Genomic DNA, 14,527 nt, shown 5'->3' with positions numbered 1-14,527 from the left:
CTATACTACAGCTACCATCAGGCTTGTCTCTGGTCTGAGGCATCACGACTGGCCTCGTTTAAACTCTTCTGTTAGGAGGGCTAATTTAGATCAAGCATGGGGTCTTGCTTTCATTGTATTATGTCATATGGTATCATATTCTGGGGTAACTCATCAAACGGAGCACACGTTTTTAGCGAGCAAATGCATGTAATAAGGCTCATTTGTGGTGTAAATTCCAGAGTACCACGTAGAAACTTGTTCAAGGAACTTTTTATTATAACCACTGCTTCTCAGTATATTTATTCCTTAATGAAATTTTTTGCAATTAATATATCTCTATTTCAAACCAATGACTCAATACATAGTATCCGAACTAGGAAATAGAACAATCTCATAAAGACCTAAAATCACTTACCTTGGTCCAAAAAGGGGTCCAACATTCTGGAACACACATTTTCAATAAATTGCCAGCAACCACTAAAAACTCAGTTTCAGATAAAGCACAGTTTAAACAGAGTTTGAAAGACCTTTTGACAGGCAACTCCGTCTACTCTATAGACCAGCTTAAGTAAAAATGTCTGTTACATTTCAGTTTTGACAGCACTGGGTCACAGTCAAAATACCACTTGGTCACAACAGTCAAGATGAGGTATTTTGTGTATGACAAATTTATTAAAAGTGTGTAACTACGTTTCATTCTGACAGTGAATTAATTCTGTAAATATTATGAATTCCAGTTTACTGTAATGTATCCACCTATTTTGACAATCCCCTGACAAATGATCTGGATAGTGGATATTATATTCAAATGTTTTATGTTTTATTTTATGACTTGTTCCACACCCAAGAGAATTGTTTCATTTTTGGGTCAATGGAACAAAAACTGAATTGAATATAATATAGTCTTGATCTGCACCTGCTTTCTTTGGTACTGGAATTATTACAATCCTCTTGAAGTCTATGATTATTTCGATTGTCTCATAGAGCTTGCATTCCAGGTGGAATAGTTTTGTCAGAGTTGCTGCTCCTGTTGATTTCAGTAGTTCTGAGGGAATGCCATCTTTTCCAGTTGCCTTGTTTTGACTTAGGACTTCCAGTACACTGTCAGATTCCTGATGAGGTATTATCTCTCCCTTCTCATCTTGATTTACTTCCACTTTCCTTTCCATAATACTGTCTTCACATTTGTTTCCTTTGTATAGCCTTCTGTTTATGCATTCTACGTATCAAGGTTTTCCTTCTCTGCTTAGTACTGGCTTGTCATATGAGCTCATGATATTCACACAGTTCCTTCTCTTTTCTTCAAAGGCTTCTTTGATTTTCCTTGATACAGCTATCTATATTCCCCATAGCCAGACACATTTTAAAGCTTTGAATTTATTTTCTTGCCATTTCTGTTTTATCATTTTTCATTTTCTGGCTGTCTCATTTTTAGACATTAGCAAATTCCTTTCACCTAGTTCACTTGCTGCATTTTTATATACTTTGTCTATTAAATTCAGTCTCTCATGTGTTATATGTGGATTTCTACCACGTCTTGTCTTTTGACTACTTTATCCACTGCCATCTTCACTAAGTCACCTGTCACAGTTACCAATTCATCTTCTATTGCATTCCTTTCCCTTGATCCAGTCAACTTCCTTTGAAACATCAACAACCTTGCACTGCTGTGTTGGGTATTAGCTTTGTGTCTATTTTGACTACAATAAGAGTGCTTTTATGCTGCAACCTCCCTGCTCACCAGCATGGCCTGGCACTGATCAGTCAAACCCACTGAACCTTACTGGCGCATTCAACTTGCACCACTGCCGAGCACTGTGCTGCTTGCTACAATCCTCACTAGTGAGGATATCAAGATGATTTGTGTTTGGAGCAGCAACTACTGCTGTCAGTCCTGAAATGTGAGCTGTGGTTGGATGTTTCAAGATTACTTAGCAGTGCCATTGTTTATAGACCTTCACCTTATGTCTACTTCTATATCTCCATCTACTTTCATACTCTTCAAACCACTGAGAAGTACAGGGTGAGCACAAAGTCTTGCCCTGATTATAACCAATTTATTACAGAATAACTGTTAGAAGTAATAATTTACATTTGATGCCGTTACATAGGTTAGTGTTACTAGTTGTTTTTTTTTTTTTTTTTGCCCCCCTCCCCTTTAAGACCACTTACGTTAGTAAACCTCAATGTGTGCTCCCTTGGAGGCTCGGAGAATGTCGAGGCGGTATTCCAGTTCCCGCCAGGTATTTTGTAATGTGCTCTGTCACAGTACCCACAGCAGCTTGTACCTATCCTTCATTTTGTTGATGTCAGCAACTGGTGTGACGAAGACTCTGTCCTTGATATAGCCCCAGAAAAAAAAAGTCAAGGGGCGTAATTTCTGGAGAGCGGGATGGCCAGGGAGTTGGACCTTTCCTTCCAATCCACCAATCCAGAAATATTTCATCCAGGAAATCACATACTATCAAAGTCCGGAGGGAGGGGGTGCTCAATCTCGCTGGAAAATTATCCATGGCTGATATTATTTTAACTGTGGGGCAATGAAGTATTGCAAAACGTCTAAGTAAATGTAAGAGGTATCGTATTTACTCGAATCTAAGCCGCACTTTTTTTCCAGTTTTTTAATCCAAAAAACCGCCTGTGGCTTAGAATCAAGTGCAAAGTAAGCAGAAGTTCTGAAAAATGATGGTAGGTGCCGCCACAACTAACTTCTGCCATCGAATATAAGTAGCACTACACAGGCATGCTTTGCAGGCCAAAGATAAATACTGGCACCAAAACCTCTGTGTCAGTAAATAAATTTTTTTTAAAAAAAAAGATGGAAGATGAGCTTTTTTCTCCGCCCCGAGTTTCGACCACTGCATTCTCATACATTATCCAACGAAGTAAATACAAATTCTGTATTGTTCATCTTCTAATGTAGCAGCATCTCAATGTACTACGAAAATCCGACTGGCAAGACTGTTTGGGATGTTTGTCACAAGACCACCTACAATACATCTTGTAGATGGTCTTGGTTTGTCAATATGGCCAACTCTAGGTTCTGAATTTTTTCCTACCTGTGAGAAGAGGTGGTTGTTAATAGGAACTTTTATGAATTGTGAATCACATGCAGTATTCTCTTGCGAATATAAACATTTTACCATGTATTCTTTCGTGTTTGCTGCTATCTCATTTAAATCCTGTCTGCCTAATAAATTACGAAACTAGAGTGAGACAACAGCAAATGCGGAAGAATATACATATCATGTCACGTTTATATTTGTATTATTTTTATGCCTAATAGTGATACAGTCAGATATGAAGCATGGCAATTGACTAGATTTATAAATCTAAGATTACTCTAATTTCTGTGCAGAATGTAATGTACTAATGAGGCATCTGCAAAGATTTTCAAACGGAAAAAATTTTCGCTTAACTCTCGTTCAGAACATCATCTACCATACGCAGTCGATTATTTGGTTCTTGTTGATCATTATCAAAGAAAGCAGCAGTGTAACAACAAATAGCAGTCTCTTGCCATTGTTTTGCCAATGAGACGATTCCTCTCTTTTCTTTTTCTTTTTCTTTTTTAATTATAAACGGCAGCAGCGCGCATAAAAGCAAGACATGCCGCGAGCGGCGCCAAGTCGTAAACACTCATTATCAGAATGCGACGAACAATGCATGACACAGTACAGTAAAGCATTTTCAGCTTAGAGTGACGTAAACACCTATAACAAAGAGAACGGCACTTATCAGATCAAAGAAAAATAAGCAATCGATTCAAACCAGACGAAGCACGTGAAAAAGGAAGGGTATCCGTATAAATACGGACGGAGCGCCTGATGCATAGCAATGGCTGCCTGGCAAAGCTTAACTGCTAAGCTTACGACTCGAACCAAACTACTGTAGCTGTATCATCATTCATTCGACCTAAATTGTGTCTCATATTACAATAGACCAACTTTGTTTCGATTTGGAGGTGCGGCCTAAACTTTTCTCTCCCCTTGAATTTCGCGTCTCAAATTTCAGGTGTGGCTCAGATTCGGGAAAATTTTTTTTTCCTTGCTTTCGAGTCTCATTTTTCAGGTGTGGCTTAGATTCGACTAAATATGGTAATGAATTTTTCCACATGTGGAGACTCTGAATGGAGACTCTGAACGCCATATACAGTTGTTATGCCTATTTACCATTCCACTGACATGAAAGGCGGATTCACTGGTAAAGCTTACGTGATTTAAGTAATCATTAGCGCCATCAATCCTGTTGAGAATCTCAGTTGCAAATTCAGCACATGACAGCAAATCATTTCGGTTGCAAGGCCTGGACAATTTGCACTTTGTAAGCATGCAACCTAAGCCTTTCATGAAGAATCCTCACCACACTTGCTTGCGGTATTTGAATTTCACATGATGCTTGATGAGTTGATATAGAGGGACTCTGTTGAAATGATTGCCGAACACGATCAACAGTTGCATCACTCAAGCAAGGCCTGTCACTTTGAGGATGATCATCAACGCTGCCTGCTTCGTTAAACTTTGCATATCATTGCTTTATTGATTTTACGTCAGGAGGGCTTAATCCAGAAGAAGCCCAAAATTTATGCTGAATACTGATGGGCGATTTTGTTTCGTGAAACCAAAGCACACATTGCGCTTTCTCCTGCTTCGATGCCATTTCGCCAGCAACTAACATGACCTAACAGACCATGTCGGTGTTGTGGAGCACTAGCGCGCCATCTATTAGTCGCAATAACTAGTAACACTAACCTATGTAACTTATTACGTCAAACGATTATTCTATTATAAATTTTTATAATCAAGGCAAGACTTTGTGCCCGCCCGGTACATGACAGAGAGTGTTTCCAACAGTATCACAAATCGAAATTTCTTCCCATTCCATAAACATATAGAGCATAGGAAAAATGACTTGTTAAACACCTCTGTGCATGTTGCAATTAGATTAACCTAGTCTTTGGGATCACGGCAACTGCAATACATAGTGGTTTGCACGATATTCCACAATTCATCACTTAATGCTGGTACTTGAAACTTTGTAAGTAGACTTTTGAGAGAGAGTTTGTGTTTATTTTTAAGCATTTGCCACCTCAAGTTTTTCTGAATTTCCATGACACACACTTGTGGATCAAACTTGTCGCCAATGGTGCCGCCTTTCTTTGTATACATTCAGTGTATGCTGATACTCCTGTTTGGATCCTCTCCTCAGTAGACTGATTGCATTTTTCCAGTTTCCTACCTATAAAACCACCATATGCATCATTGTGATCCTATGAGATAATTTCAAGAGCGAGAACTACAAGTGATGATATTTAACAGGTACTTATTTCAGCTGTTAACAGACAAAGCTATCTGGGACCAGACACACACAGATCATATCATCTCAACTGCTTCATGATAGATAATATATTTTATTGGAAATCGGTTCCTCTCTTTCACCTGATTTGTCATTTTCTTTTCTTTGACAGAATATCAGCTCTGAAATCTATGAGTGGCAGAGCAGTACATGAAGATATAATTTGTAATTTGATAGATAAAAAATCTACCCACCAAGCGGCATCAGGAGAACACACATGTAAATATACTGAAATCTGCAAGCTTTCAGAACCAGTGGCCCCCTCTTCTGGCAGAAGGATTGAAGGGGAAGGAATAGGGGTGAAGGAAAAGGACTGATAAAGTGTAGGAAATGGGGAGAGTTTGGAAAAATTGTGCAGAACCTCAGGTCAGCGGAGACTTACTGGACAGGATGAGAAGGAAAGAATGATTGTTGGGGACTGCACCAGACAATATTTGAAAACGTGGAAGTTCAACGGTGGAAGATGAGTAATATGCAAGACAGAGGTTACTGACAAAACACTGTGCATGAGTTAATAAGAGCGGAAAGCTACTGTATTTTACAAACTATAAGACATACCTTAATTTTTTAAGCAATTTAAAAAAAAAAAACTGCAATTTTACCATTTATTATATTAGACTGCAAAGCCAGACTAAGAAAGAATCTTACTTTATAAAACCAAACTGACTTCTACAATCCCTGAAAATTGACGTCTGAACTTTACTCTTATTGTCTTTCTCCTTCCTCCTCCTCATCATTGTCCTCTCCATATACAAGATGGTCTTCAGTGCCATCAGAAGTGTTACTTATGCCGCACTTCTTGAAAGATTTAACATTAATGTCTTCTCTCACTGTAGACCAAGACTGTTTTATACACAAACACACTTGTTTAATTCTATATCGTTTTAAAGCTCCCTTCGGCGTGAATTCATGTTGGGTTTCATCCATTTGTTCCATTCCTCTCTCACTTACATTTTAAATGGTTTATTTATTGAGACATTAAGACACTGCAGCTGTGAAGTAAGTCCTCCCAGAATAACAGCAAACTCTGTATTTCCCTGTCTCAATTTCTCTTTCGAAATTTTTTTCAGATGACTACTAAACTGATCTAGCACAAGAAGAGAACTCTTCAATAAAGCACCTTTCCTTCTCTGCCACACTCTGTTAATCCATAATTTCATATAAGTCTCATCGACCCAACCCTTGTCATGTACATAAACAACTGTCTGGTGGTATTTCAGAAGGTTTTGGCACTGTTTTGCACTTGAAAATGATCATTGGATTAAATTTAGTACTGTCAGCACAACATGAAAGGACAACAGTAGACTGCCTTATTTCATGTCTACTTGTTTTTATAGTTACAGTTTTAGTACCTTTCGTGGGAACTATTCAGTCACTCAGCACATCAAATGTGAGACGAGTTTCATCCATATTTGCTATTTGGCTTAGTTACACACTGATTTTCTTTTAATTCTGAATAACATAATTTTTCTCTTCATACTCTTGTTGCATTTTCTGTGGTATTTTGGTTTTGTAACTCCTGAAATTTTCCTGGCGTATTTCTTTTCCTAATAATTTTCAGGTGTGCATCCAGGTACCATCGACATTCTGCCACAATATTTTGGCCCAGAGACTTCCAGCCATCTTCAGGCGACTGAACAATTACTGAAGAACCCAGATGCATTCATGGTATTTATGCCAAGTCCCGCATACGAGAAATGCACTGGTGTCTTATGGCGCATGCGTCAGGTGGTGACATGTGTGTGACAGTTGATTTGTGTATGCTGGCCTCATTCTGCTGTCACTGGATAATTTTAGTTACAGGATTCCAATTTTTATCCAGTTGAAAGCCGTTGTCACAATTTATAAGATTATCGGCGAGACATCTTTCCATCGATTCTTCATTTACTGAATCCCAGAAACTGGTGCTAAAATTTTTGTTCAATTGTATTCCATTGAGTGTCCCATGGAAATACAGCATTCTGCTACTGCTGATTTTAATGACGGGTGAAGACAGATGTATCTTTCATGTTCTGTACAACGTTACTGGACAGTTCGTGTCGTCTGGCGTATACCTGTGGCACCACGCTCACGAGGAATTTTGTAAATGCTCGCTATTTCCATTTCTCATGGGAGAGTCAATGGGAAACAATAGGACAAAAATTTAGCTCCAGTTTCTAGTTTTTGGGATGCAGTTATCAAAGAACAGGTGGAAAAATGTCTTGCCAATAATCTTATAAAGTGACAATGGCTTTTAACTGGACAAAAATTCGAATCTTATAATTAAAATTGTCCAGTCACAGCAGAATTGACAGGGTCTTTCGATACTCAACGAGAGGCACCACACACAACTCGGCTGTCCGATGCATGTTATCACCTGACGCATGTGCTGTAAAGTGCCAGCACATTTCGCATGTGCAAGATTCGGCATAAATATTGTGAATGCACCTGGGCTCTTCAGTAGTTATCTACTCACCTGAAGATGGCTGGATGTCTCTGGGTCGAAATATCGTGGAAGAATGTTGACAGGATCCAGCTACATGCCCGAAATTATTTGGGAGGGGGGAATTGGTTTTGTTTCACATGCTAAGCCCATAACGTTTCATAACCAACCAACAACCAACTAACTCTACCCTTAAGTCTGTCAAGTTCCTCTGTAGTGCTAGCTTATGAGTGTGTATTTGAATCATTTCTGTATTAATTCCATTGTCATTTTGATGGTGTCCTTGAATCCACTTCAATATGCCATTCTAGTTTTGGTCATTTTGCATTCAGTTTTCTTTTTGTACAGTTAATTTTCCTCATTTTTTTCATTTCCTCTTTACTAGCCCATCAATCACAAATGATTATTTTTTCTGTTGGTGGAGGACCAAAATGCCGCTCAGCTTCTGCATTTCCCTGTTCTTCTGCATATGTTATTACTTTCTATTTATAGCTCACATCATATGAATATCTTTTATTTTTTTCCGTTATGAAACTAGCTACTAACAAGAATATTGCACTGCCACTGGTAACACAAATTACTTTTATTTCCCATTTATTGGCACCACAGACTGCAATGATGCCTCACAGGATACAGTGTTCAGGGTTTGTGACAGAAGGGCAGGAGGGAGACAGTGTTAGCAAGCTTTTGAATCCCCACAACTCACGTTCGACACATCGGTGTGCTGCTGCTGCCAGCTGAATCCACTGTGGCCACATAGCAATAGGTTTCCTGCGGCATCAAATATATGGCCATTTTGAAGACTGAGGGGAATTTTAAATCAAACACTGGATATTTTTATATTAATTTCGAGTATAAGACACACCTGAATTTTGGAGGCAACTTTTCGAAGAAAAAAGTGTGTCTTACAGTCTTTAAAATACGGAAAACGCATTGTGATAGAGATGGATTAAAATTCACGAAATATTACCACAGAGTCAGTAGACCTGTGAATCGCTCTTCCACTGAAATTAAATTAATAACATTGGAACAAAGATTTATCTCTTCAACTGTTCTGGATCAATATTTAAAATGAACTGGAAATTTTTTTTGGAGATTTGTTAACTGTTCGAAAAAGTGCTATGGATAATTTTTGAGCTGTTAGAACTCTTGAATGTATCTGCAGTGTGGATGATATGCATTGAAAGGATGCATCCTTACAACTCTTCCTTTCTCCTTGTCAATAATGACTTGGTGTAAACAAACCACTATTATCCTCATCATATGACGCAGGGAATGTTGTTTTTGCTTCATACACTGCAAGTAATCCACTCAATTAGTGAATTAAGATTCCTGGCCAGAAACAAGATTGGTAGTGAAAGGAAGGTGCCTACAAGACCAGCAATATGCCAACAGTGAAGATGCAGCATGAATTTAACACTAGTCCCATCAGGTAAGGAAATGCAGTGTACCAGCAGTGAGCAGTGAGGCTGCAGCATAAACATATCCCAATGCCCTCATTATGCCATCCAACGTGGTTTACCCAAATTCCTTTTTTTTGGCATTATTAGTCCTACTATGAGTTATCACAATTTCATTTTGTGTTGATAACCTGTACTTGCAGAACCAGAAATACCATTTTTCCAGCCACTGCATTTTATTAATTCCTACTATTGTAACATCAAGCTATTCATTTCCCTTTCAAGTTCCCTAATCTGCCTACCAAAGAGAGGATCTATTGTTTCTCACTGCAACTCATGAAACAGTGGGTTTGTTTTTTATGTATTACAAAACACAAGTGGAATACTTTATCCTACTGGATGACAAAATAAAACCATACAGCAGAGTTGTGTTGTAATTAGAGCAGATGACCTGAGTTGCTCAACAGCTGACATGAAAATCTCTTTAATCTTTACAACATCTCCTTCAGCAAGGACATTGATTCAGCTGGGTGGCAGAGACAATACTCTAGTTTTACCAATGTTGTTGCATATTGATTTGGACATAAAGTTATTGATTCTATGCTTTTTTTTATGACTCTTTTCAATCCTTTAGTCCTAGGCACTTATTAGTTCTGTGCATCCTGATGGAACAATGTTTCTGTACAGTCAAGTCACTCATTTACAACTGGCACTCATATTGTTTGTTGCTAATGAAGTAAATCAGCAAGCAGTCACTTTTTGTTTATGTATTTTATTTGGATTGTACAAGTTCCGAGATAACTGATTATCTTCAGTGTTGCTAAGAGAATTTAAAATCTGCAAATATGTGCATACTGGAAGTCATAATTACTTCTAGCATATTAATGGCCATGACTTACCTGTGTCAGAGTTGAGTCCAAACCACAGCAGAGTTACTCTGCAAATACAATCAGGCAGAAATAATGAACTTAGACTGTGTGATGTATGCACAATCAAAGCTTTATAAGTATGAATGGGGGTAGAGGGAAGAAAAACTTTGGGTTTCTTGGAAACAGTTTCAAGACTAGAACAAGAAATTAATTAAAGTAATTAAGAAAAAGGAATGAATAAATAAACAAAAGGAAATTAATACCTCATAGTTGGACATCACCACTCTTGTTAGTGTACTTTTCACAGCAGCTGTATCAAATGGTGGTTTACCAACTAAGAGAGTATAAAGCATGCAACCAACTCCCCAAACATCAGCTTCCATCCCATGTGAGCTACGTGTTGCAACCTGGGAACAAATGACAAATTATGATCACTTAGTGGTAGCAACAAGTATCCATTTACAACTACTTGCAATGACATAAATTTGGCGGAATTACTATATTCATTGACCTAAATAATGCACGTTTCCCTTCTGCTTCATGACATTAATTCATTCTTTCATTTGCAATGAAATCTTTCATGAATTAAAAGACATAGGTTATTATTTGATTATTTGTTTACCCCAAAACCTTTTGTATAATGATAATAAAAAACTAGAGCACCAGCAGTAAGACTAATTACTTCTACTGCTCTGGTACTGTAGTGTTTCAACTTGGAAGTTGGTTCACTATGAATTTCACTGCTCCCATGATACATGGTACAGTAGTTTAATGCATTTGGTTCAATAAATTATTGACAATTTATTACATTAACTACATTTTGTAAATGCTACAAAATGTAAATGTCCTTTATGATTGTTTTGTGTATCACATGGAGTCTTGACATCAATGACGGGTCTTCTGGCACTTTCTCGTGACATACAGATGCTGGGACAACTTGCAGCCAATTGGTCAGCCATGTATTGCAGGAAGATGCTTCCATCTGTGTCCAGAGTTCATCGCTTATTATTACAAAAATTCAAGTAAATGAATATTTTTTGTGTTGTAAAGAGATGTGTCAGTTCCTGCGGAGACTTGTATCAGTTCAGTTGGGTGGCCACAAAAGAATTCACATCAGCATAACAAACTGATTTTAAATTTTAAAGCAATGGAACTCCAGGCTGGAATATCAACAATATAAGGGAAAGGACAGATTGCTAATCACCATAAAGATGACACGTTCAGTTGCAAACAGGCACAATAAAAAGACTGTTACACATTCATCTTTTGGCCAAACCCTTCTTCAAAAAAGAAGAAACACACACATTCACACAAGCAAGTACACATCATGCACACATGACCGCCATCTCTCGCAGCTCCGATCAGTATGCGATGGCCACATTGAGTGACAATATGAAGTGGAGCAGCGTAGGGGGAGGGATAGCAGGGTAATTGAGGGGGAGAAAGAAGAGCTGCACAGGTGAGCATCACAGACAGTGCTCTTCTCTCTCCCCACCCATACCCTCCTATCCCTCCCCCTTCCTTGTCCCACTCCAGAATGCCACTCAATGTGACAGCTGCATTCAGGCCCGAGCTTCAACACCAGCTTATCTGAACTGCAAAGATGGAAATTATCCTTACAACACATTATCCACTTCCAAAATTATCCTGGACTCAACCTATGGTAACCCAACTGTCCCCATACCCTGCACCAACACTCTCACCTCTTTCCTATTCACGTCCCCTCATCCTCACCGTGTGCCACCCTCTGCCAATGCACCAGCAAATCTTTCCCCTTCCCTGCTTCTTTTCTCCCCCACTCCCCACTGCACAGCCTCCTGATGCTGCACCTGGTAGTCTCCTCATGCCTCCACCTAGTCCTTGCACACACTGCCAGGTGGTGCTTTTCTCTCCTCCTCTCATACTCTGCTAACCCTCCCCCATCCATGCCCCACTCCAGATTGCCACACAACGAAACAATTGCATTGTGGTCCGAGTTGCCAGAGGTGGCGGTCATGTGTGTGTGCGTGTGATGTGTGCTTGCTTGTGTGAATGTGTGTGTGTTTTCTTTTCTGAAGAACTTCTTCGTTGTGCCTGTCTGCAACTCAACATGTCATTTTTACGGTGAATAGCAATCTATCCTTTCCCTAATATTGTTGATTTTAAATTTTGCAATATGTGGCCTGTACTTTAATATCTGAGAAATAAAACTAAGAATTCATTAATGAAGAAAAGTATTTGCATTGTAGGTGTCTTCTTTTATGAAATTAGATAGCATATATAGTATCTATTAACATTGCATTATCCTTATTAATTACAATACAAGCAATTAATTAAAACTGAGAAATGTCAGTTACCAATACCTACATAAAATGCAAGACAAACTATAACTGTGAGAATCATATATCACAATGAAAATTTCTCAGTCAGTTAATGACTACAGGTGTGAACGGAAAAGATCCATTAATGTTCAAAACTGTAAAAGTATAAGACTTAGTAAGAATTAACAGCGATTTAAAGTGAAAAGAGATTATTAATTACATACAGAAATATCAGACTGGTGCATCCGAAAACAGAAAGTAGTGCAAAAATTGTGAGAAAGACATGTTGTAGAATCTTTGGTTACTGTGGTAACAATATCAATGGTCCCACTAACACGTAGAATTGTAATTCATAATTTTGGACATCATCATTAATGTATAAAAGTATTCTGAGCCCACAGTTCAATTGCAAGACTGAGAAAAAGAACCTACTAAGATATAGCTAAACTCTTTGGATAACAGTAAAGTGTGATCCCAGGTGGAATAGCTGTTTCAATCATGAAGCAACAATACATACAATACAATATATACAATAAACATAGTCATTGCGCTATTTTCACATGCAGGAGGGCCATATTATTGCAGATGTACTCACCACCACCACTCTACTGAATATTTTGTTTACTGTAAAATGGTTGCCTTTCCTAAGAAACTGCCATTTTAATCAGTTTTCCAGATATTCTATTATTATTATTAATTATTGAGACCATTTGCCTGGTGAGAAGGAGATAGGGAAGGATGCACACAGCAAAGACGCAGTACTGGGATGGAGCAAGGGAGGTCTTCCAACAGAAGATTCAGTGGCTGCACAAAAAGACAGAAGGAGTTCACAAGGTAGAGAACACAAGAGATATAGAAATGGGGGCCGGGAGGAAGGATGAGGAAGATGGAGATTAAGAGGGAGATGGGGAAGTGGGAGAGAGAGGGAGAGGGGTGGAAAAGTAGAAAACAGGGGTGTTCTGCGGGAGGGGGGGGGGGGGGGGAAGAGTGGTGGGAGAAGGCAGTATATGATTTAGAAGGGGGTGGAAAGACATAGAGAGATGAGACGAAGGAAATGAAGTGGGAAACAGGTTAGGGGAGATTTAGGCCAGGGGGATTATGAGAGTGAAAGATATACTGGAGAGAGAATTTCCACCTGTGTAGCTGAGAGAAACTTGTGCTGGAAAGGAGTATCCAAATGGACTACAAGTTGAAGCAGCTGTTAAGTCATTTGTATTGTAGTGAGCAGCACGTTCGGTACCTGGATGGTCAAGTTTGCAGTTGGTCTCAGTTCAGCAGTTTGGCTACTTGCTCACACAGAATGCTATACATAAAACGAGTATAGCTCTACAAAGTATAGTCAAAGTGTAGCTCAGTGGCTAAGTGTCACACTACACATCCATAGGTCCAGAGTTCAACTCTCAGTCAGTTCTTGGGTTTTTCCATTAGTAATTTGTTTCTTTCATCCATGGTAATATCTATTAGTAACATCTATTATATACGTGAAAAATTCTAAGTGTTACCATAGCTTGGATCCCATATTAACCTTTAAGTACCCTTATAACTGATTGCATAAGTCACTTTCATACGTTAGAGGGATGACTCCTACATGGCCATGCCTTACCTTAGGGGGAAAAAGGACAGGTATATATATACACACACACACACACACACACACACACACACACACACACACACACAAGCAGACATGAAAATGTCTGCTTGTGTCTGTGTATGTGCGGATGGATATGTGTGTCTGTGCGAGTGTATACCTGTGCTTTTTCCCCCTAAGGTAAGTCTTTCCGCTCCCGGGATTGGAATGACTCCTTACTCTCTCCCTTAAAACCCACATCCTTTCGTCTTTCCCTCTCCTTCCCTCTTTCCTGACGAAGCAAGCGCTGGTTGCGAAAGCTTGAATTTTGGGTGTATATTTGTGTTTGTTTGTGTGTATATCGACATGCCAGCACTTTCGTTTGGTAAGTCACATCATCTTTGTTTTTTGCTAAATATGTATATATATTCCTTCACTTTTCAGATGATCTTTGTTCTTTTAACGATCATTGCTATTACAACTGTCCCATGGGCACTAATACTAGTCTTAAAATGGACGTACTCAAAGAGGTGAGGTTTATTTGCTGCCACATAGCATCTCCGGCTGACCCATCACACAAGAACAGATGGCTGCCTCATTTATTCTCAAGCGACCATTAGTCTGTTCTT

The 14,527-nt window shown here is 38.9% G+C and overlaps 1 protein-coding gene across 1 annotated transcript in view; it reads right to left on the bottom strand.

Moving 5' to 3' along the window:
* The window catches only part of LOC124790112 (serine/threonine-protein kinase PLK4), a 227,624-nt gene that overhangs the window by 96,378 nt on the left and 116,719 nt on the right, over positions 1–14,527 (bottom strand). Inside the window, exon 6 of the mRNA XM_047257686.1 lies at positions 10,292–10,435. Within this exon, the coding sequence (XP_047113642.1) occupies positions 10,292–10,435 (144 nt within the window). The remainder of the gene's footprint in view (positions 1–10,291; positions 10,436–14,527) is intronic.

This window comes from Schistocerca piceifrons, chromosome 3 (genome assembly GCF_021461385.2).
Source record: "Schistocerca piceifrons isolate TAMUIC-IGC-003096 chromosome 3, iqSchPice1.1, whole genome shotgun sequence".
NCBI classification, from domain to species: domain Eukaryota; kingdom Metazoa; phylum Arthropoda; class Insecta; order Orthoptera; family Acrididae; genus Schistocerca; species Schistocerca piceifrons.
This window is presented reverse-complemented; position numbering and strand designations above follow the sequence as displayed.